Source organism: Fringilla coelebs, assembly GCF_963513975.1.
Source record: "Fringilla coelebs genome assembly, chromosome: 6".
Lineage (NCBI taxonomy): Eukaryota > Metazoa > Chordata > Aves > Passeriformes > Fringillidae > Fringilla > Fringilla coelebs.
In genome coordinates this window covers 15,569,858-15,594,155 of record NC_140034.1, presented here as the reverse complement: position 1 = coordinate 15,594,155, position 24,298 = coordinate 15,569,858, and the positions used below count along the sequence as shown (strand labels likewise).

At 41.8% G+C, this 24,298-nt stretch overlaps 1 protein-coding gene across 2 annotated transcripts in view; it reads right to left on the bottom strand.

Moving 5' to 3' along the window:
- Positions 1 to 2,932: 2,932 nt before the first annotated feature.
- The window catches only part of ASB2 (ankyrin repeat and SOCS box containing 2), a 32,267-nt gene continuing 10,901 nt past the window's right edge, over positions 2,933 to 24,298 (bottom strand). For both annotated transcript variants that reach the window (XM_084208147.1, XM_084208148.1), the window contains 7 exons: positions 21,789 to 21,955; positions 20,918 to 21,073; positions 18,701 to 18,946; positions 16,275 to 16,446; positions 11,031 to 11,592; positions 7,208 to 7,361; positions 2,933 to 6,464 (listed from right to left, as the gene is read on the bottom strand). In XM_084208147.1, the coding sequence (XP_084064273.1) occupies positions 6,328 to 6,464; positions 7,208 to 7,361; positions 11,031 to 11,592; positions 16,275 to 16,446; positions 18,701 to 18,946; positions 20,918 to 21,073; positions 21,789 to 21,955 (1,594 nt within the window). In that variant the 3' untranslated portion in view covers positions 2,933 to 6,327. The remainder of the gene's footprint in view (positions 6,465 to 7,207; positions 7,362 to 11,030; positions 11,593 to 16,274; positions 16,447 to 18,700; positions 18,947 to 20,917; positions 21,074 to 21,788; positions 21,956 to 24,298) is intronic.

Genomic DNA, 24,298 nt, shown 5'->3' with positions numbered 1-24,298 from the left:
CCGGTCAGCCTCCGGGCATGAGCTGTTGGCAGCGCGGAGCGGCAGGGGAAGGAGGCCGGCGATCGCACCCTGTGCCTCGTGGGCGGGCTGCAGGGAATTAGTAACTGCTGGGAAGGTACTTGGGCTGCACTCTCCTCTCCGTACACGGGGCTACATCGGGAATAAACCTTGCGAAGCCGGTGGCGTGGGGCATGACCAGGTCTCTTTCATCGATGGGCATTGTAAGAGCCGCGGCGAGCGGGGCTGCGGGCCATTCATAGCCGCACTTGTAACACCTAGGAGACCTCCTCCACGTGGGAACATCTTTTCTGGGGCTGCCCTGCGGCAGCAGCAGTGAAATGGAATGAATTAAATGCATTCAAAGAGTTTTTGTATTTTAAAGTAATTCCAGAGAAGTCAAGATATTCAGGTCATTTCGTTTTGCATGCAAGAGACTGGAAGGGTGGTATTTGATATAAAAACCACTTGTGATTGATTCAAGCCCTTGTTGTATGTAAATACTGACAGAATTAAAAAAAAAATAAGGGACGAAAGAAGGTAATTTTATTTTGGTGATTCTGCAAATGCAGTCTTAGTTTTGCCCTACTGGGTAGACACAGGTTTGATTTGCAACTGGTGGGGAGATATGAGGGCTGAAATCTCTGCCTATTCAGATTTATAGAAATAGAAGTAATTTTCCCATAAGTAAATCTTAGCTAATTACTAAGTAATTAGCTAGTGCTAAGCTGGTTCAAATGAAAACGGGATGAATTTCCACATCAGGAATTGCTCTGCATCAACAGAATAAATGAGAAATCTTATTAGTTTAACACAAAACCATTAGGTGTGATGGAAGAAAAAAGTAAAGAATAGACTGCATGGATTTCTGGCTGAGAAATATCTTTTATTTTGACTGATTTTAAGATGTTTTCACAAGACCTTGCTGTAAATGTTTTGCCTAGCATTTTCCTAATTTTTTAAAACAAATTGGCATTGGAGAATTTATTAGGAAGTGTTTTTAAGTTAGGTTTCTCTTCAACCCATGGAGAAAATGGTACTAAGACACAGAACTTGAGATATGAGAGGTTTAATGCTGCAAGTATATGTGTCTGGCTATACTGGAGTAAATCACTGAAGTCAAGAAAAGTATATTTTGGGACAAAAAAGGGCCAAAGAATGGACACCCATGATCTCCCAGGGCCTGAACCTGCTGTTGCTGAAGCTAAGGGGAACTTCTCCCAGGACTCAATAAAAAGTGGCCTTGTTTGGTTTGATCTGTGACTAGCATAGCTCTCCATGACTCCTGATATCTCTACAATGGGAAAACTAGAAAATGTTTCATTTGAGTGCATTGCAGTCATTAAAAAAATTATCATCTGAAGCAATTGTAGAGTATCCTTTTGTATCTTCTGATGGCCTTGGTATTATATAACCAGGTTGCAACTTTTATTAGGATATGACCTACCACTGGGATTAGCTCAGTTGGTTCGAGCCTGGTACTAATAATGCCCAGGTTGTGGATTTGATCCCTCTATGAGCTATTCACTTAAGAGCTGGACTTGATCCTTGTGGGTCCCTTCCAAATTAAAATATTCTATGATTCTACTCCCGGGCTAAAACTGGTTTACTCTTTCCTCAAACCTCACATATCCCACCAATGTTCACTTTTATGGAAACAATGTCTGCAGTGTGTTTGTAGTGCAGGTAAACAGTAGGAATAGAGATGGCTTTCCTTGTTTTCTCCCTACTATGGCACTTGATATGTATCAAGCCAGTATGGACTGCAGGAGAGAGAGCAGGAAATGTCTTTGGTAGCACATACCTGCAACTAAATGCAAGGTGTGAGGAACTAAAGCTAGGGGTTAAAGACTTCAGGTTAGCTCTTCATCCAGAAGTAAAGATAGGAACATACTTAGATGCCCTTCCCTTTTTTGGAAAAAATCCATGAGGAAACTCTCTCTCCAAAAGGAGTGTAACAAAAGCCAGAGCCATTGAAGTTAAAGGTAGGAGAACAACAGCTTTTCATTTACAGTCCTCTAGGTAAGGAATTTTGTTACATGAAAATGGGGGGCTTTTCTCACATCAATAGCTGTGTTGCTGCTGTAATCCAGATGCAGCCAGATGCTGAACTCTGTTTCAGTACTATCAATACAGAGCAGCATCCTTGGAATTGGTCTGGATTTCCATCTGGGTGGTCAGACCAGGTCATGGGATGAACTGCTGGTATTGCAGTAGTTGCTGTGCTTAGGTTTTCCTCCTTGAGATCATTAGGGAAATTTCTAAGTGCTGTGGATCACACCAGAATAAGGACTTTAGTAAAAATTAAAATACTTGGCAAAGTGGATAGCCTCTGTATAAATTTTATTTTTAAAGAAATCCAGAGGAAGAAGAGAGTTAAAACCAAGTTTCTATCTTTTGAATATTAAATTCCTAGTTTTCTTTTTTTTACTTCTTTTAAATGCCTTTTTATTTGAATGTATATTGCTGCACATTTTCCATGTAGTAGAATAGTGTGTTTTTAAGTTATGATGAAGGATTGAAACAGACCATTCTAAATGACCTCTGATTCAAATATTTATGCTCCTACACTCAGATTTAAACTAATGTTACTTTTTCAAAATCCTTTGTGACGTGGTAGCTTCCCCCCAGCCCAAGGCAGGCAGTGGCCCTTGCTGGGGCTTTGAACTGGAGCAGCAGTGAAGTAAAACACAAATGAACAGAAGACAATTGTTAAGTATATTCAAAATCCCTGAATGGGGATGTGTGAGACTTTGCAAAAGGTTTGCAAATAATAGCAACTCTGTCTCCTCTCTAGCAATACTTACTGTTCTCTTATCCCTGAGATTAACAATGGAATTATTAATTAGTCAAACTTGGATTGATTCAGAATTTTTCTGGATATTTTTGTGTTTGGCTGGTCGATGGTTGATGTTGCTATTCAGGACAGCTGATAGTCCTTAAGAATCTGCTCGTTTATTCATACGTTGTTTGAAAGATGGAAACATAACATTTGAGAGCTGCTATTTACTAGAACAGTGCAGATTTAAACTTTTAAAAACACAATAGCTTTTATAAATAATGGGGAGAGGTAAATGAAAAAAACTTTCATACAAAATATAAAATCAGAAAAGTGCACAAGAACATCAAGTGAATTGCACATGTTGCAGTAAAAAAAAAGTACAGTAACCTGGTCATGAAATATTCCTAGAACATTTCACATAAAGTCATCATCTCTGAAGGAGTCTAACTATCACACTCAGCGAAACAAGCCACTTTACCTTGCACTAGAATTACTGATCTGCTTATAAATCCTGGCTTGCCTAGGTTTTGGAGTATTTTTCTTTTCACAGTAAACGTAAATAGATGCATTAAAGGCACACTGAATTTGTGCAGATTGAGTATTGTGCACAAAATAGTATGTCAGTGACTGGAGTGCAGAGGTAGTGGGCTCCATTTCAGTGCAAATAAATGTAAACTGAGTGTGTGAAGGTTTGCTTTAAAGATCAAGCAGAAAGGATTTAACAACATTGTAATTACCAGACTCCCCCTCTAACAGATAACTCTTCTCACCTCAGTTTCTGTGCACAGCATGCACTTATCCTTCCCACAGTTGTGTTATGTTCCCATCAGACCAGTGCTCTCTGGCTCTGTGACTCCTGCTCAGGACAGATTGTTGACAGCAACCAGGACATGGGTCTCCCAATCGAAATGAAGGTCTCTTGGTTGAAAGAAAAAATGGGCTTTCCATATTTATCCCATTCAAACCCAGTTTCAGCTTCTCCAAGGACATAAAAAGAAATTGCTGCTTGCTAGACTTTTGTGGACACAGAAATGTTGGCTCAGGGGATATTCCCAGTTTGGGATACTTATGAAATCCCACTTCTGGAGTTATACATGGTGATTGTGAACCCTTCTACCTGCCAGGGTCTCCAGGGCTGTCACTGCACACCAAACTCTGAAGTGGTCTCCACCAAGCTCTGTCTGTATCCATCACTGTCTACAACTCTGCTTTTTTACACTTATTTGATTTCAAGGATTTCTGATTTATATTGATGTAAGACCCAGACCTTTGTTGCACAGCCCCAGAAAGTGAGAGATGCATGAACTCCACAGATATTTCCTATCTCTCCAGGTACTGCTTACCAATACAGGGCCTTCACTCGCAGAACTGATATAGCAAATTCTTGTTCCTTTTCTCTACACCCAATGTTTTCCTAACCTAAACCAATTTACCCTGCAGGAGACAAGGGAGTAGATCTTAAACTGGCAGTAAAGGAAGCTACTGGATGAAATTTCACCAGTGGAGGAATCTCACCTGACTTTCCAAAGCTTTACAAGAGCAGTGTTCAGTGTGAATTGAAACTCTGTTGGTTTTTTAATTTTTGCATTTATAAAGGGGACAGCAATGGACAAAGTAAGCAATCCTGTAACCAAAGCTTCTTCTGCTCACATCCTGTCCCACAAGTGATGACATTTCATGCAAACTCATCACAGTCTGTGTGCCCAGACAGATTGTATTACTTGTATTTGTGCAACACACTTTAGTCCTGTGTTAAGGTATAAAACTCCACACAAATAAAACTCAGTGCAATGTATTTTCCCTACTTAGAATTCTATCATATTCCATGGATGGTATGCAGACCAACAAACAAAACCAGAAGTGTAAGGTCTCTGGTAGGGACACCAAGCAGACCATGGTGCACAGCTCCTCTGTCACCTAAGGTAAGGAGTGTGCTTCTAGCATAAGATCTGCAAAGATGTAGTTCCAAATTTAGTTTCTTCCATTCTTTCTTAGGTGCCTAGTGAGGAATAAAGCACTCATCAAAGCAGTTCACCGAGTCACACCTGTCAACTGATCTGTAGTCTCTGCCAATAACTGTTCATGGGCTCCTTGGCCTCCCCAGCTGTGAGGGAATGTGACTTGTTAAAAACATCAATAAAAGAATTTCACGGACAATTATAGTGGTTCAGCAGATAGATGGTGACTTGTTAAGCTGCCATAAATCAGTTGTGGATCTGAGCTGTAAATAGGTGACCTAATTTTCAAAGAAGCTGAGATAATAACTTTTATCAGTGTCAAAGGAAGCTAAAAGATACTTCAAACTTCCAAAGTCAGAAAATTCAAGGCTAAATTCTGAGATTTTTTATTCTGCCTCAATACTATCTGATACTGTATATGATTCCCTGGTTTAAGTGGAACAACACCTGGTTCAAGCAACTTGCCATTGTTTAGGCACCTGAATAAGGATGTGGAAACCTAATTCTGGATATTCATTTCCATAAATTTTGCAGTTTGAATTCCATAATTTTGAAATATTTTTTCTCTTACTTTCAGTCATGGTATTGTTACAGCCACAGAGGTCCAAGGAGGTCGGAGAGGCTGGGTTTTATAGAGATGAGATCTTCTGGGGGAGGAAGAGAATAAGTTGGTTCAGCAGTGTTGCCTCTCTCCTTCACATCACTCTCTGTTTCTGCTCCTGTAGGGCTTTGTTCTGTTCTGACACCAGCTTCATGAAAGCATAAACCTACTGTTTACAGTGCAGCTACTTCTAATTTACACCAAAAAAACCTGAAAGAGCTAAGGGTTGCTTTCAAATCCCTAGTCTAGGAAATTCTCCCAAGCAAAATTTCACTTACTTCCTATTGCAAATATAATACAGAATGAACTGTATTCACTATGTGCAAATATAATTCTTCCATCCTCCTCAAATAAACCTTTCCTTGACTTTTAAAGGATTCAGCATTTCTGGATTTTAGTCTGTTAAAGAGTTCTGAGATTTGAAGGTTCATAAATCAAGTACTTAATAAGAAAGGTACAAAAAAAGAAGTAAAGGTGTTAGCAAGGTGGTGTCAAAATATCAGAGAATTAGCAACCAACACACTTAGCAGAAATTCAAACAATAGAATAGAAACTACAATAAAAATCTCAGTCAGTGCAGGTAATGTGATTGATTTCCCAAACAGTTGATTCTTGACAAGTTCTGAATTGTGACCACAGCAAGGATGCTAAACTCTACCACAGCTTCAGTTCACTTTTGAGTTTCTCACTGATACTTGCTTCGGCACTGCTCATCTGTCAGTATTGGCTTTCATTTCTTCTTCTTTGCAGACTAAGGTCTGAGGTGAATTGTATGTGTTTTCTCTTGAAAACCTAACAGCAGTCTCCTATGTTAGCTGTCTCCTCTGATTTCTTCTCACTCCTGCTTTAAAAGCGCATTTCTCTTAGATTAGTCATGGGAGGTTGCTTGACCAAGCCAGGCAGCAATTCCTCCCTGGTGTGCACCTGTGCCACGGTGGTGACACTGGGTGCCACGCTGGGAAGGTGCTGCATATCCAGTGTGCTTGGGGTCACTGTGAGTAATCATGCTGTAAATAGCGGATCAGTCTGTCTGGGAGGGGCAGCGTGTCCAGGAGTTTAATGCGGTTCCTTCCAACCAGGCTCCGTACCTTGATGCGGCAAAGATGGGAAAGAGGTCGTGGAGGTTCTGAAAGACAGGCGGGTCAGAAACATGAGCAGAACAGGTTTTAACTTGAGGGACTTGAGCTCAGCTTGGGCAGGGGAGTGTCAGGAGGAAAATGAGAGAAGGAAGAATGAAAAAAGGTTTTTTTCCTGTAACAAAGGGATAATATGTCTGGTGGCAGAACATGTACTCTGAGGCATGACATGGGGAAGGATGTGGGCCTGGAGGATGGGGTGCTGTACCCATCTCAGCCATAGCAATGGGCTTTCTGGGAGAATTTAAAAAAGCTACTTCAAAGTGTTTAGCCTTCTCACTGAAAATAAATGCAATAGGTACCAAATTTAGCTTGGTGCTAGAAAACTGATTCTGATAATATCTATGGAAGACTTCTTCTTGAGGGAAAAGATATTAGGAGAGTGGAATAATAATAAAGGCTTTAAAGGCCACTGGTGCCTGCTAGGCTGCTGTGGAGATGGCTGTGCTGCCCACCTGTCCTGATTTGACTGAACCCCAGCTACATCCAAATGGGTGTTTCTGCACTGCTATGTTCATTCCCAGTGGGTCAAATTGATGGCTGGTGTGCATTTCACACCACAGGGCCAGTGACATGCCAGAAATTCCTGACACTCATACCTGGCCAGTCACGGAAGGGAAATCCTTTCAAGGATTTCAAGTTTATGGGATGAATACTAAGAGGAGATGGTGACTGAGGTTTTGAATCCAACAGTGGGACTATTTGTGCTGGATTCTCTTCTGGGGGACCATACCTGCTTTTTCTTTAATGACAGCCCAGTCCTCATAGCTGTCAATGTGCTCCTTGAGCCGGGAACAGAGCTGCACATTTCCCACATAATCCAGAAGAACATCGATGATCGGCCCAGCCCAGCGACTTATCTCTGGAGTAGACACCATTTCACAAAACTTCAAGGAAAAACAGATGGACTGCCATCAGTAGGACATAAATGCACTTGTGGAAACAGCAATTGCAATAGTCCTGATAGCTTTCATGTACCCTCTTCTACCGGCTGTGAGGGCAATCATCAGTTTCCCTTCAGAGAACTTCAACTAAAGCCTATTCTTTTCCATCTGGGGGCAGAACCCCCTCTTTGCAATCACAGGATGACACAAATCCCTGGCAAAGTCCTAGCTCTGGAGCATGCAATAATGCTGAGTTGTTTGCTCGTCCTAAGATCTTACTTCCACAGAAATGCAAGGGCAGAGGAACTTTGCTCCAAGCTAGTCAGGGGCTGCTGGAAGGTCCATGCAGTCTAGGGCCCTGTGACATAGCATGCTTGGTCCTTTCCCCTCTTGGGTGGGGCTCTGTGGGGCAAAATGGAATCTTGGGGAAGAGGGAGATTCAGAAGAATGCAGCACCTCCTGCTTCCTGTAGACCTGCTAGTATCTGCAGCTTTGGGGGACCAAGCATCTTATGAGAAACAAATGTGGAGAAATCTCTGCATAGATGAATCCCTGGCCATTTTACTCATGTGAGAACTATCCTGGGCTTAATAGAGGGTGCCTTCCTTACTCAGTCCTGGATCATGCAAATTTTCTATTGTCTCCAGTGTAAGCTGAAGAGTACTGACATTCATTGCATGGAGGGCTTCTTATGGAGATACTGAAGAAGAGATTTTAAAACCTGACTTAAAGCAGTCTCATTTTAAAAAAAAAATCTGCCCACTTTAATCTAAATATGTATATTATACCAGTCAGTGTCATCTGTCTCTCTTAGGGCTCTGCATATGATGAAGATATCTGTGGACACAATCTGCATGCAAGCAGTCAGGAAATTTAACATGAATTAAATCATCCTGTGTGGGTAAGAACTCAGGCACAGGGCTGAACCCTATTGAATGATGGTGGCTGAAGCACCATCCATCAACTTAGTCACTCAGACTGTCTGCAAACACCTTCTAAGCCCACACCAAACAGGAAAGAAAATGCACGAGCCTAAAGCTCTCTCAGTTTAAATTCCTTTAACTAGATCAAATTTGATTATTCATGCATGAGTCCTAACAAAATCATTAGACTCCTGTGTGGATACTCTTCTTCAGAAGTAAAATTTTATTAGTTCACCTAGTAAAATAGAGCTGGGCAAAATAAGGTTATTTTGTTCAAGGTGAGAGCATTCACAGAGGTGTTTACTACTCTTCTGACTCTTATTTTTCACCGAACATCACCATGTAATGTTTCCCAGGACAACTAGAGACAGTAGTGTTAGAAGGATGGCAGTGGACAACCCACAGTTTCCTACCTGGGCTGCTTATAGGGAGTGCAGTTTTGTATGTCTGGCTGTCACTCTGCAGTGTTTGTGTCACGGCCATGCAGTTACCCGTGCGAGACACAGACTGGGCACCTGACTAACACCTCCTTGCAGTGACTGCTTTAGGAGAGCTGAAATGAAGACACATGTACTTGCTCTCTTCTTGTCTCCACCAGAGACGCTGCCTGTCTTTTTCTCTCTTCCCAGTCCACAAGCTCGGCTTACAAAAACATCTTCTGGAATAAGCACGTTTCAAAACACATTGCAGGAAAATAAGCGTAGCAAAATAAAGAAAAATAATGCAAAACGGCAACAGCAGGCAGTGGGATTGACTCGGACCAGGCGGCTCTGAGGCTGCGTTCTCGGCAGAAGCCCGAATGCCCTCTCGTGGCAGTACGCTACTGCTGCCCGTCCCCACCTTCCCGGGATCAGCAGCAGCTCCGCAAACGTGGAGAGGGTCAGCAACCATTTTCCTGTGTTGCTTTCTCCAGGACACATTCATTTAGTAGCGTCAGTTATGATTTATATTTGTGCATTTTCCAAATCCATTTACAGTACTTTGTGGCCTTTATAAAGACTAATAATTAATATTTACTATCCTTACGTAATCGTACACAAGAAAATAGAAGAACATCCTTTGTGTGGAGAAGGCTGTAGTTTCATAAGATCCTCCATATTTCAGAATATAAATCATATCGTAAATACATATCATGAAGCTACCACGGAAGCCTCACTTTTATTAGCCAAAATCCTAGCAGTAAAAGCAAATAAAAAACAATACTAGAGGGAAGGGATTACTTATTATTTTTCTGTGTGCATCTCTCCTCACTGCTTTCTCTGGACACATAAATTTTTATACAATTTTTTCTATCTCTGCCTCATATGATGTGACCTTTGAGGCAATGACTCTGTGTGAGTGACCTAATATTTTCTTAGGCAATAGTTTCAGGTGAGATCTGGTTTTCAGTGGCTAGGATACCATAGAGGGCTACAGACAAACTCTGTCTACTTGTCTTGGAACTCCATCTCTTTCTTCACTCAGTGTGCTACCATATCACAGATCAATAACTACAGATTATGTATTTAATAAATTTTTCTTTGACAAAAAATATGGTATACTGGAGGAATATTATTGTGACAAAAGACTCTTGAGGGTAAAGCCCTGTTTAGGAGAAGAGATTATTGTGATGGACTCCTAAAATTCCCTCTATAAGATTTTCTTATTGGTTGTTTTTTTTCCTCAGATATGTTACCTGAGGGTAAAGTCTTTTGGAAGACAGGACTGATAAAAAGGCCAAAATTTTCTAGGATCATTTAGAATTTTCCTTTATTCTTTCCACCACAAAAGTACATATATTGGTAACCATACCTGTGGGATTCTGCTGAATCCCTCAAAGCTGCATTTACACTAGATAGAAGCTGATTGATTTTGTCCTCGACTTTTTGCAAAATAGAAAAACTGCCATGTTGAGATTTCATTTTTGAATAGCATGTTGAAAGACAGCAAATTTTGAGTGGAGCATTAGATTTTGAGATACATTGGAAGGAGAGGGGATACAGAAATCAGAAAAAAAAGTATAATATGAAATTCTGCAAAGTCCTTTAAGGGTTTGAGAGTCCCATTCCAGTCCAATGGAAGCTAAGCCCAACTGCATTTTAGAAAGGACTGCAAAGATACTTGTATAAAATGTAGATATCTGAAGCCTGTAAGTAGCTTCAAAAATATGAAATCATAGACCTAAATCTCCTAATCTCTTATGAAATATTAAAATATAACTCAGTCACATAGCTAATGTAATAATTTATGCTCTCTCTCCATGGCTGCTTTTCCAGTAGACTCAGAAATTGCAGTTGTTCACATTCACTGGTTTACCCTCACAGAGTGAAGCACTAGACTGTTTTCATGTAACCAGTAGCTAACATTCTGTATCAGACAAAACAAATCCTACAGGGCAAGTTAAAAAAGAAGGTTTCTACCTCCCATATGCTATAAACCATGTGTTTGTCAAGAAAATATGCCTCGCTTTTGGCACCTCAGGCCCAGAGGAAAAGAGCATTGTAGAATGTCGGTAAGACTGTCAAGATGGTTACAATTCACTGTAAATTCAAGCTATGGCCACAGTGGCTGTTCCCTACCTTCCTGCAGTCATTGGACACAAACTTGGAATGTTTGCTGGCTCATATTGAGCCTTTTTTTTCTGTAAATAAAGTAGGGATTGTTGCATTTTCTCTCACAAAAAAAATTGAAAGAAAAAATACACTAATGTGGTCAAAACCCACTGGTAGTTGTCCTTAGAAGTCCTGCAGGTAGCCTGGGCAGTGCTTACCTGTACTACAGCTGGCTCCCTGGTCACCTGAGGATCATTCAGTCTTTCCCGCCTGTAATTTAATGCAGGGTGGGGGCCATTTCCGTACTGACACTCAAAACAGGAGCCTGCGTCACAGCCCAGATCCAGGAGGTACTTCAGCACAGAAAGGTACTTCATTGAAAACATGATGGTAGCTGGAAACGTGGTGGGATGACTTGATATATAGGCATCAATGTTTGCCCCATGGTCAAGGAGCAGTTTCATGGTCTTCAGGCAGCCATGGCGGATGGAGATGAGTAATGGGTTAATGAGGTCAACATTGGGGTTGGCTCCAGCTTGCAGCAGCAGCTCTGTGGCGTAGATATTGTTGTTAAAAACAGCAAAATAGAGTGGGGTGGTGCGTCTGTCCTCATACAGGCAGGAGCGTTCATCAGAGAGGGCAGTGTTGACCTCGTAGCCAGCTTCGATCAGCTCTTCCAGGATATCGTCATTGTTGCGCTCGGCCGCTAAGTGCAGCGGGCTGATGCCACTGCGCTTGACACGCATGCGGCTGGTCACAGGGATCAGCATGGACACAATCCTGCCAGGGGGAGACTCAGTGAGCAGCAGTGAGCTCTAGGGGATCTACAACCCTGCAGCAAGCTTTATTCAGAGCTTTGTGATTGTACCCGTAAGGCAGAGCCCTCTAACTCAGGCAGAGGAACAACTCATAGAAACCAGACCGCAAACCTCAAACCTGTCAGCAACTCCCTGTGCACCGACCTTGTCAGAAATATGAGTTGTTTGACTTTCCACTTGCATGGAGGAACACATTTTTTTGAGATTATTACCCACTTTTTGTGATGTAATGGCAGCTACAGGGGCAGTTATGAGATCACATGCTGGCACTCACCCACCCTGTTGTAACTGCTCTTAGGTTTCACAGCCCAAGTGGCAGATGACCAACCAGGAACTACCAGATATTCTGCACCTTCATCATCATGCTGTGGGTAGGAGGAAAAGGTGCACAACCTCTAGCCTGAGGTGCCAGCAGAGAGAAGGTATGTCCCCTTCTCAGGTTTTGCTTTACTGCTCAGCAGAGAAGGGTGCCAACACAAAGTGCTGACAGGTCTTGTGGGTCACAGCCACAGTAACAGGCTTGGCACCAGACAGGAGGTGAAACCCCATGTCTAGAGGACTGAGCTAGGATAACCTACAGATTTGGTTCCCAGGCCTTTCCTATAAGTTTTCTACAATTCAGTTATTACCCTGCATTGGTCCTTATCCTGTAGATCTTCACGGTGCAGCTTTTGGTTATGGCAAGTTCATGGGGCTATCAATGTCCATCCCAGATCACAGGGAGCCAAAAAGACAATTAGTAAAAGGGAGAAAAAGAAGTAAAAATATTTTCCAGGCTGGTTTCCATGTTTGAGCTGAGGGAGAAAAATTGTGCAGCCAAGTCCTAAACCCCAGTAATGAGGGATTGCTGTTGGAAAGCGTGATGTGGCCTTAAACACAACAACATAAATCAAGCTGCTCTGATATTTAATAAGAATTTCAAATATATGATGCACAGGAGCCCTGCAGACACAAACCCATGATCATTTTTATGTCTGCACAGGTGTCAATGGAGCTGCATGACCAAGCCTATGGGTTAAACCTTCATTTCCTGCTTATAAAGTTGGGTGACATAGCCAAGGCCCTAGGCTGATTCTGTAGAAATAGACAAGTCACCTCAAGGAAACTTACTTTTAGAAAGACCCTAGGGATCATCCAGCTTGAGACTGCCTGCTATGTCAGGAGTTGCCCACACTCCCTTTGTAATATCTGTGAAGAGGGTGATATCTTAAATAGGAACTTGTGAGAGCTGGGAAGCCAAGCACACCTTCTCCACTTCCTTTCCTCCCATGCAGACTACTCTAGCTAGCAGTCATCAGCGCTGGTGACAGACAAACATGCAAAGCTCACTTTCCTACCATGTAGTGTGTCTCCTTTAAAATGCTGCATATCTTCAGCTTGACTGCAATTGCTGGTCCCAACACTGGGCCCTCAAACATATATTTACATAATGAGCTAAGCCAGTAAAACCTTTGTCTGTGATGATCTTGTGATCCTGTGAAACACTGAGCCTCCAATGCTCCCAGGAGCTGAAATAAGGGTTGAAGATGTAATTTTACAGGATTATGTTCCTATTTACGTGATGTACTGTTGATGTCTCCAAGTTACTTCTACATCTCATTTTTAAACAAAAAGGCTTTTAAAATTATGTAAATATCTTGGGAAATTATTTTTTTTTCTCCAAGCAATCACACTAATTTTCCAGCACTGTGACACTTGCCAGGGAGCAGGAGGTTTGGGTGCTGGTGAGCTGGCAACTTCCCACCCTCAGCAAATGTTCTGTAAGAGCCTAATAACAAAAAGGGCACAGAGCGCTGTGAGGACACTACGCCAAGTACCAGCATTACTCATCCCATGATCAAATGTTTTGAAGATTTAAGGGTCTGTTTTGTTCTTTCCCTCCAGCATATGTGCTTCAGCCAGCTCTTCACATCTGAGTTAAAGAGGCACTGGATCATTTCTGTCTGCAAGGGGAACCTGAACCTCACTGCACGGGTGCCACACTGAGGCTCTGTGTCCAAATGCTGTAGTGTCCTAGAGCTCAGTACAGTCCCTGTTGCCCACATTTATTTTGGTGTGACAAGCAGGAAGCATCAAATTGTTACCAGTTTAATTGTGTAGCTTGAACCTGCATCTCTTTCTCACCCTCCAAAGTGGGTCAGTTCAGTAATACGGTGCCCCTGGAGCATTCCTGTTTCTCTAGAGGGAGAATGCAACTCACGTAAAGGCAGCCAAGGCCAGACAAGTCAGACCACATCCCATGTCTGTCACAGGGATGAGCTTCATGCACAGTTTTTAAATAGTGCCAAGATTTCCCTAATCCCTGACACCTGCTTCTGTGTTTTCGATTTGTTAGAGGTTATATGGAGGAGGAGGCAGAGCATCCTTAGTGTGAGCATGCCAAGTTTACTGACTTGTATTTACTTAATAAATCTGCCCACGCTTCATGAAGTCTTCCCTTTTCAACTTCCAACTCCTCAGTTCTAAGGGGGAAAGAGTTAAATGACTGCTTGCAGTTCATGAGATGACCCTTATGAATTTCAGGTCAGTATTGACAAGGTGTCATTTAAAATAAACAAACACCAAGCAACAAGAGTTGACAGTTGAGCCCTGGGACCACATTCTTGGCTTTTTGATGGTAGGGAGCCTTCGTGCTCTGGCAAAAAGTTGAAGTGTGGAATTCCTGCAGAATTACGTACTAAATCTGCAGGAATACAGAGGTCACCATGAAGGGTGTTATTTTACTGAATACCAGAGGAATTAAGAATGATCAGCCAAACAGGCTAAAGTTTTGTCATTTAGATAAATATTTATAAGAGAATCTTTTTCTTTTGTCTTTCTTTTCTACTTAGTTTGCAGCAGTTATGCACAAAATTTGTGCGCAGTCTTTTACAAGTGAAGGAAGGCAGGCTTTGAACTAAATTCTGCTCTCATTTGTGCTGCTGGCTGCTGGGAGTAATAGATATGAGCCCTGAATCAGGCCCTTCCTTTCATAAGCCAGGGGTGAACCCAGGCTGTGGAGTTTCCATCTAAATTTTTCAGGTCAGAATATGAAACTACTGAGGGGAGGGAAAGAGAGCTTGCCCACCTTCTATATAATTCAGATCAACTTACTGTACTTTCAGATAAACCTTTTAGAAAGTGAACAACTGAAGCTGAGTTCTGACTCTCACACATGAAAATGACTATAGATCAAACCTTGGAGAAAATTTTGAATCATGCATGTGTTAGTCAGTGCAGTGTATTCATGTACATGATGTAAGTGTATAAACCTGTTACATAAGTTGACACTGAGCCGCCCTCTAGAATACACAGCTTGCACAAGGAACCAGGCCTACTCCAACTAATATTAATATCCTCTGGTCTATCAAAGTGGTTTGAGAAGTTTAATTGGCATTCTAAATTCTAGAATGAAAAACATTATGTGAAGGTGTAGTGATGTTGAAAGGTTTTATTCCTCAGATACTGTGAAATATGTAGGAATCCTGTGGAGCAGTTCACTGCAAAGACAGCTGTCCTGCCCAGAAACAGGCACTGCAGTTGGACAGACACTCTCATTTGCCTGTTGTAGAAACATTTTGGTAGAAACTGTGATAGTCAGAAGGGTCCTGTACAGTCACCAAAGGGATCTGTTACTGAAATGAAAAATTAGCTGTGGGTCACTCACTCTTCCAGCAGTGAGGGATTAAAAGCAGGAACTAAAACTTGCTCTAGGATCAGAAGTAAATGCTTTGAAGTTCAGGCTCAGAAGCAGGCTGCAATGTCCCAGGTTGCTACTTACATGACTGTGCAACATCCCATCCCCAGGCAGCATCTTCTAAATTGATATTCTTTATCATAGACTACAGTTTGTCACATTCCCAGAAAAATCTCTGTTTCAGAGGACTGGTAATTCTGCTTATTTTTTCCACTAGTTACTTGTCTCCTTGTTTAAAAAAAATATGCTTAGCTCTGTCCCAAACACATTTCATTTCAGAAAGAAAGCAGGGGGTCTTTTTATAAATTCGTCTGTTACAAATAAGAGTTATTTGATCATTCACTAATAAAATATATTTTCCAGACCATTCTTTTCTGAAGCCTTTACAATTTCCTGAAAGGTTTCTGAAAGGAAGGATATCAGAACTGGACACCATATTCTAGTGACAATCTCACTAATGCCCTAGAGATTCACTTAACCACTTCCTGCTGTCAGCAACTGAATTATTGTTATTAAAACCTGAACACACCAGAAAAGAATCCAGCATCTTCTGCTTGTGCAGAAGAATCACAACAGGCCCATGTAGGAAAATTATTGCACACCATGCTGCAAATGCTATTAAGGACTAACACTCCCCACCAATACTTTTTCTATTATATTTTAAGAATATTTTGAGGACTTCAGTTTAATCCACTTCCAAGATACATGATATCATTTATCTGTAATAGATGATGTCTTGGTAAAATTAAAGGAATCTTTCACCCCACATTCCTGCTCACCCCATCCCATCCCACCCTCCAAACACACTCTCCATCCTGAGCTCTGCAAGCAGAAAGCCCACTTCTCAGCTGGTACCTGCCTTGCTCACATTGCTCAGAATTGGTCCTGGGACATTACATTCTCCTTTTTTTGTAAGGACTTTGGACTCTTGTCTAAAAGATGAAACCATGAAACTAACTAAAACTTACTCGCAAATCCCTTTTTTGGCTGCTATGTGAAGAGGTAACAGGCCATCCTTATTGGCTTTGTTAGCATCCGCTCCTTGGGACAAAAGAAACTCCACAATGGGCACATGTCCATTTTTACAGGCTTCATAAAGAGCAGAGGCGTTGTCACTGGCTTGTGTGTTTATATCAGCACCTAGGAAGGAAGAAACCCTGTTAGCACCAAAAGGTTAAAATGAGATGGGTGGAACATACTTTGAATACTTATATTTCCATGACACCAGAGCTATGAAATGTGCAGGATGGGGATGTGAACATGGTCATATCACAGGTGGCACAGTCATATCAGTTATACACCTTTATATTATAGATTTACATTGGTCTATAATATGATGGGAATTTTATGAGGGACAGTATCATGGGTGGCAACTATTAGGTCCCAATCATGAATCCAGGCTCCATTCAGCTCAAAGGTAAAAAAAAAAATTAAATGGGCTGTTCTTTATATAAAGGCATGGTCGTTCCTTCAAACACACTAATTCCATTAATATTTATGTGTTTACACTATATAGGTATACTATTCCTGAGCAGGAGTTTGGATTAGATTATTTCAATAGGCGCTCTCCAAAATTCTATGGATATGTATTTATGCTGCATATTTATTTATATTTATCATTTATACTCTATATAGTCACACTGTAAGTATTACACATATTTATAGTATTTATACTTCCTTTTAATTTTAGTATGTATCCAGGCTAAAATAATACTCTATAAAATGACATCTGCATGGTGATGATCCACAGTTCTAAGGTTTTATTTGGGAGTGCCTCAATCAATGAATATTGCATTTCAAAACTCAGCACCTGATGCCATATCTCTTTACCTCATGAGGGCTGGAGTTAGGCTTCAAATAGTAAGTTTTACTACAAAAAAGAGAAATATTACCAACGAACTACTGGACTATTTGGTAATTTCTTTCTTGAGCTCTAATGTGTACTTTGCCTAATAAATAGCATGCAAATATAAACAAAGACAACACTTTTTTGCCATAAACAATATGGAATCTAGCTTTTTCTGTTGTAGATATTTAAGGCCCTTAAGCCCGAATTTTGGCTGTCATATACTGTACCACAGTGTTCTCAGGAAGGCTGCTCTATGTGTATCCTAAATGGGAATGACAGTTCACTGAAGTTTTGCTTCTAAACTCCAATAAAGAAACTGATCAGTCTCCTGTTTGATCATGAAAACTCCCTGCCAATGAGAACATTTCCCTGGGCTCTCACCCTAAGCTGAAACATCTGTGTTGTGTTTGGCCCTTTGAAGATGTTGTAGCTAGAAACATCAGGAGAATTACAGTGACAAAACATAACACAAGACTATGTTCCTAATGAGAAAGAAACCCTTTCTATGATGAAAATTGTTCATCATAAATAATGAATGATCTCATTCCTGGGATGAGGAAAATACACAGGAGAGATTTCCAGGGCTTGAAACAACTGAACAACAATTGAGCAGTTTTATTGGACTTCTTTCTTGTGTATTTTTCCTCAAAATTGCACTTTAGGAAATCTTAATTCTATCTAATTTGAAACACAAATCACATTTTGGCTTAGTTTTTTAAGTCATAGGCAGCATGATGGACTTACAAAACTCTCTGACAAGACTAGCTGGGCAGCAGAACACATTTTTGGTTTCCTAACTCTCATATCTTTCTTAATCATACTAATTTTTTCAAAAGTTTTTCTTATCTTCATCTAAACTCTTGTTTTGCAAGTGCAGAACCCAAGTCTTAAATACACTGAAGATATTAGTCCATTATGAAAATGAAATATGCTTCAGAATAGTAGTGACGTGTATTGTGCTTGTTGTAAAGCTGTTTTACATGACTGGAGCAGTAAAATATATGTAAATTAGTGTAAATTAGATTAAAATTCACTCTGTTGATATGTTTGAACATAGGGAGAATGATTCTGCTTCTATTTGATATAAACCCATAAACTCTGCAGTAGTATTTTACCAATTTTCAGAGGATTCATTATGAGGACAGCTAACCTTGCCCATCACTGCACATGTTCATGAGCAGATGGGGTTGGCTGAAGTTCAACTTCTGCCATCTATTACCACCTGAAGCTGCCTTTTATGACTGACTGGATTTTGGGCTACATGTGTGCAGCAGTATGGGTTTAGAAAGCTGTTAGCAAATGCAGTCAGACAGCACCACATGACTTCTCAAAGTAGTGACCATGAATGAATGCTGAAGAAGCACGTGTCTAGATCATGCTCTGTGAAAGACCCTACCCAGTTCCACCATCGGGAGCAGCAGGGTCTTAGTGCCTCTGCAGGCTAGGCCCAGCCTCCAGAGACGGAAAAACTGAGTCAGGGAGAATTACTGGGAAACTCTGAATTATTAAGAATTAAATGAATAGATGCATGTAAGCTGCACTCACCACATCTTGCAAGGTATCTCAGAGCTTCCAACTGCCCACTCTCAGCTGCCACAAATAAAGAAGTGATCCCGTAGGCATTTGCTGACTCAATCTTGGCACCCCCTTTCACAAGGATATCAATGATCTCCAGGTCATTGCGGGAGACAGCCTCATGGAGCGCGGTCCATCCTCGATTGCAGCGATGGTTGGTGTCTGCATTGTACTGCACCAGCAGTCTTGCAGCTGCTGCGTTCTTGCGCTCACAAGCTGTTTTAGAAAAAAGGGAAGAGACTAAGACAGGCTTTTGAAAAACACCTTCTGGGTGTTGTGTATCTGCTTCATGCAGCCCCAGGCATTGTCATACAAGTAGGCCATAGTAAGACCAAAGATCCATTTAGGTCTACACGAAAGCAAAGGCTGCTGCCAAGTGACATTGTCTGAGGCTCAGAAAGGATGTGACAGTGAAGCCAGTCTTAGCTGGACCTGGCTAAGTGTCCTGTGCAAGGGCTTGTGTCAAGTCTGGTACTGGGGGAATCCAGCCCAGCACCTTTGTCCCAACAGGAAATCCCAAGGACACAGTGAGGTGATAAGGTGCAGAAAGTAATTTATGAAGAACAAATATGTTAGAGAAGTCACATGACCTGGACACTTTCTTTCCAAATTCTGTGCCAACTGACTCTTTATCTGACTGCCACGGACTGCAGATAAAGCTCCATGTAAACAAGAAAATATAAGAAACTTAAACCAACAGTTGTGTGAGTCAGTAGCACTTTCTCAATTTATAGTTCAGGACCATCCCGAGCTAAATGTAGTTTCTTAATAATTAATAGCATTTTGTTGATTTTTATTCTACCAATTTGCCCATAACTTTTTGAATCCCAAATCATGGGGCCTCCCTTGCACCTTAATGGCAGGACTCCAACATAAAGGTACATAGGATGGGTACATTGAAAAACCCCAATTAGCATCTGTTGTAAAATGTACAGAAGAGAAACACATTTCATAGCAATTAGTTTTTTGAAACTTGAAATAAGTGTCTTTTTCTCACAGAGGTCCCACCTTTTTGTTCTGATTCTTCTTAGCAATAGCTCCATAGTGTTCTCTCCCATAAACAGGTGTCACTCATATACTGAAAGCAACTATGTAATTAGATATTTGTGTAATTATCTGTCCATAGCTCTGCAGAGTTTAATTTGCTTACATATGATTTAATTTGCTTACATATGATATTATGAATATTTTGTTATGACAGTCTTTTTAACTCTTTTTTGTTGTTCTTGTTGGAGGATAGTGTAGAAGATACTGCATCAAAGCTAGCCCATTCTCAGTAACAGTTCTCTGGTTAAAGGGTGTTTTCATATCATTGTTGTTGTGATTATTACTATGAGTACTACTACTACAACTACAACCATTACTGTGTCTTTAAGGCACAGCTGAACAGCCTTTCCCATGTCAACTAAAAGCCAGTATTTTAAAACAAAAGCATTTCAAAAGCAGCTGTAATTCTAGGCATCCAAAGTTGGAGGCAAGATTGCTCTTTTAACCTGTAATATATGTTTTTTAATGTTTTAGAGTGCTAAAAACTGTCATGGCAGGAGCAAAGGAGATTGGACATGAAGGTGTGAGAGGTCTCCTCTATTTGTGATATCATGGATATATTGCTAGTCTGCTAAAAGAAGAAAGTGTTATCTCCAACCAGCAGCAAAGTAATACGTCTGTGTTAAATAATTTATCTACCTCACTGAATTGTTTATAATTTTATGACTCTCCTATAGCACACAGCCTGGTCTGACCTCCATAGTATATGAATCACTGGCATGTCTACAGTTACTGTGTATGGAATCCTCCCCACAAGAGATGTTAGTTGTACATCTCTTGTACATCTAACAGCTATTTAGGTTCTACTGTTCAGTATAGCATACACAGTCCTTCACTGGCCAGCCTTTTCTAAGTCTGGGACATTGTGCAGACAGCCCTTGCTTAGGGCCCCACTGAAATGCCCCTCACCCTCAGCACCCCATCACAGCCTGCGGGACAACTGCTATTCCTGTCTACAGAGACAGGAGGAGATAAAAGGCCGTGGCATGGCAGGTCAGGCATAGAAGATAGAGGACTACCACAGGGAAGCAGAAAGCAAGAGCTCATCACTGACTTTCAGCACCTCATCTCAAGAGATCCTGCAGTTCTGCCTTGGTGCTTCCAGCAGAGCTCAGCCCCCCTGTAAGAGCAGCTCCTCACCTTTGTAGAGTGGCGTTTCTCTGGCCTTGTTGGAGATGTCAGGCTCAGCCCCAGCCTGCAGCAGGGTGTGCAGGCAGTCCAGGTTGCCCCGGCTGGTGGCCAGGTACAGAGCCGTCTCCTCATTGAGGGTGCGCTGGTCGATGGTGCCTGGGTACGCTGGGGAGGAACGGGGAGCCCAAAGTCATTGTGGCATGTAGTGCAAAGTATCTGCAGCATCACCACCCTTCTAAATCCTTGAGGGTTTCAGCTTTTACTGTTTATTCATTTCCATAAGCAGTGTAAGTTAGGAATATACTAATGTATATAGTAAAATATATACATTATATCTATACACTAATGTATAGATATAATGTATATTAATATAATGTTACTATAACTCAGGTTGAGTATCAAAACCTGTCTTCAGTTTAAATTAAAATGTTCAGCTTTGGCCACTAGTGATGCAGAAAGTTGTTGAGCAACTGTTCTTCATCTGAAGTTTGAAAACAAGCTACAGTAATTAACTTTAAGCACCAGCAAAGAGATGCCGGGTTGGATCTTCTCCCCAGAGGAAAGGGGGGTTATTTCAGTCAGCTTGCAGCAGCCAAGCAGCTCATAACAGGAGACAGCTCAGCTTCAAGGCTGCATGAGAAATGCAGGGCTTGGCAGAATCTATCCCATATCATATTCTCCCAAATATCCTAACTTTTAGAGGCTTCAGTCTGGAAACCTACTTTCCAAGAGAAGATGAAATTAGTATACAGGCAGGGAGGTTGGAAAGAAGCTTCATACACAGCCCCAGGCTAGGATTGAAATACTGCTAATTTGGCCTTTTAGTTTATTCATGTTCTTCTTTTCCCTTTTGCAATTAGTTAGTTTTAACTTCACTGACCTTTTTGCAACAGGCTCAGGCAGCCCACTTGGCCATAGTATGCAGCTTCATGTAGAGGTATCCAGCCATCCTTATTAGGTACAGAAAGGTTTTTTCCTGACTTCATCATGTTGCATACTGCTTTCTCATCTCCATCCCTGATTGCTGCCACTACAGGGTCAATTTCTCTTTAAAACAAGATTAAAACTTGGTTATTGCTTCCTTCATTACTGAGAAGCTTTCTGCAGCAACATCACTGTTTTATTTGCCCTGCAGCCTGTATAGCACATATTTATACAGTGAGACGCCATAGGGCCTGTAAAGGTAAAATTTGTCTTCTCTAATTTTGTTACTGTCAGCAGATCAGAAGAATCACTGTCTGGAGATACTGATCACTCTCCTCAGAATGTAAGGGAACTAGGTAGGTATAATAAACGTCTGACACAAACACTGATATTTTAGGTGTCGGGAGTTGAGGAAGACTGGCTCTGACATTGCTGTATACACTGGAGTGTGCATGACTGTGTGTCCCATCCCAAAGCTGATCTTATTTAAAAGATCTCTTATGAGATCCATATGATCTTCATATGAGATCTTTTAAAAAAGATCAGCTTTGAAGAGAATTACCCCTGCTCATCCTTGAAGAAATTTTTAGATTCAATTTGTAGGTGGCTTCAACAGAAATTATCAATAAATCTTACTTTTGTATTTTTAAGATACTTCTTATTTCCTCACACATTTCCTGTTTTCAGAATTTAGCCAGTCCACTTATGAAGTAGAGAAAGCTCTGGTTAGAGCATGTGAACACTGGGGTGTTGGTCTTGGCTCTCCTTTCACTATCCAGGGAGGATTGAAAAAATTCCACCTACCCAGATCCCTCTGCCAAGCATGCATTCCGCACACTCTGGGCGGCAACCCATTTCTCTGAGCTCTCCGAGTGTTTGCAGAGCAGGGCTGACCTGGGCACACCAATCCTACTGCAGACCAACAGTGATAGCTCCTGTGAGTCTCCCCACACAGCAGGAGTCCCAACACTGTCTGACAGCCACTTTTCCCCAAGTCAGCAGTACCTGAACAGGACCTGCCACTCTCCTTCCACCCTTCTGGGGCTGCTGGTAGCAGGGCAGAGGTAGGGAGATGGGGAGCTCGTACCCTGCAGCCAAGGCAGGCAGGACCCTTGCCCATGGTGGGCAGCAGCTCTGTGCATGCTGGTGGGCTGTGCCTTCCAGTGTGGGCATCTGCTTGGGCTCCAGCTGAGCTGTGCTGGGACAAGGCAGCCACAGCTTTGTTATTGTGAGACACTAAATTACTAAGATTCAGCATGAAGGAAGGAAGCACTTTACCAGTGCTAATGGGGACTTGCAAAAAAATGAATATGGGCTATAGTTTCAGTGACAGAAAACAAGAAGTTGCAGAAAGCACTGGAGCATTTGTGGTTTGAACTAGCTCTACAGACAAAATCTTGCAGTCCTGAAGACAGAGAGATGCGGGAGAGAGGTGCATGTCTCAGTCTATTACCATTGCCAGGGCAGGAATACAGCATCTGGTGGAGGTCACGCAGGCTAATGATGATGGGAACAACCAGAAACTCCAGTTATGACAAGAGGAAAGTCTAAAATACCACAAGAGTGCTATCAGAGACAGAAAAATAGGGGCAGGTCAGCACAGGAGTCCTCACAAAGCAGTATACTGGTGTAACCTCTGCGCCTCGTGGGAGTTACAGGACCAGCACTGAACTCCGTTGCCTTGCAGGAGCTGGACAGACCAACAGTCTGAAACTCACACAGGCTTCACTAATTTCAGTTTGCCCAAAGGCACAAAATCTATAAACACTGATATTAGCATTGAAAGAAGCTGGTCTTCTAAGGACAAATTCAGGGCCAGGAGTGGAACAGGTGATCTCAACACTTGTGCCAGACAATGGGAAAAAACCACCATTTCCCAAGTGAAATAGTACTTGGTGCCACTTGCTCCTTTTCTATAGCTGGAAGCAGTGATTTCAAGACAGTAGGGTCACAAAAATAGCAACACTGGAATGAGGAGAGATATGGGACACAAGGCCAGGCATTTTGCCTGAGAAGATAACAGCTAGAACAGGCAGCTGCTGTCCTGGCCACAGCCCTCCTGGGAGGAATTGACTGACCTTCTGATACCCGCTGGCTGGATGTCCCAGGGACATGGCTTTATCTCTATACTGCTAAGGGCACCCTGGGGACTAAACCTAAGATTCCTAATTGTGTACATATAATGGATTTTTATACAGGTGTTTGAGCATTTTGCTGAAGTCTGCTGACAGCAACTATTGGCATTTTTGGCTGGGAGAGGAGGCGGAGGTGGGGGATCTTCATCTTTCAACACCTCTGGCACAAGGCTGCTGAAACCATCTGTTGTTCTGTGCAAAAGCTCAAGTTACACATGTAGGGCTGTGACCTCAGGATTTGGGCACATGATATAATTACTGGTGCTTAATGAATTACTGCATGCCAGGTGGGCCATGGCAGGGGTCTGCACATGGGCCGGCTCACAGCAAA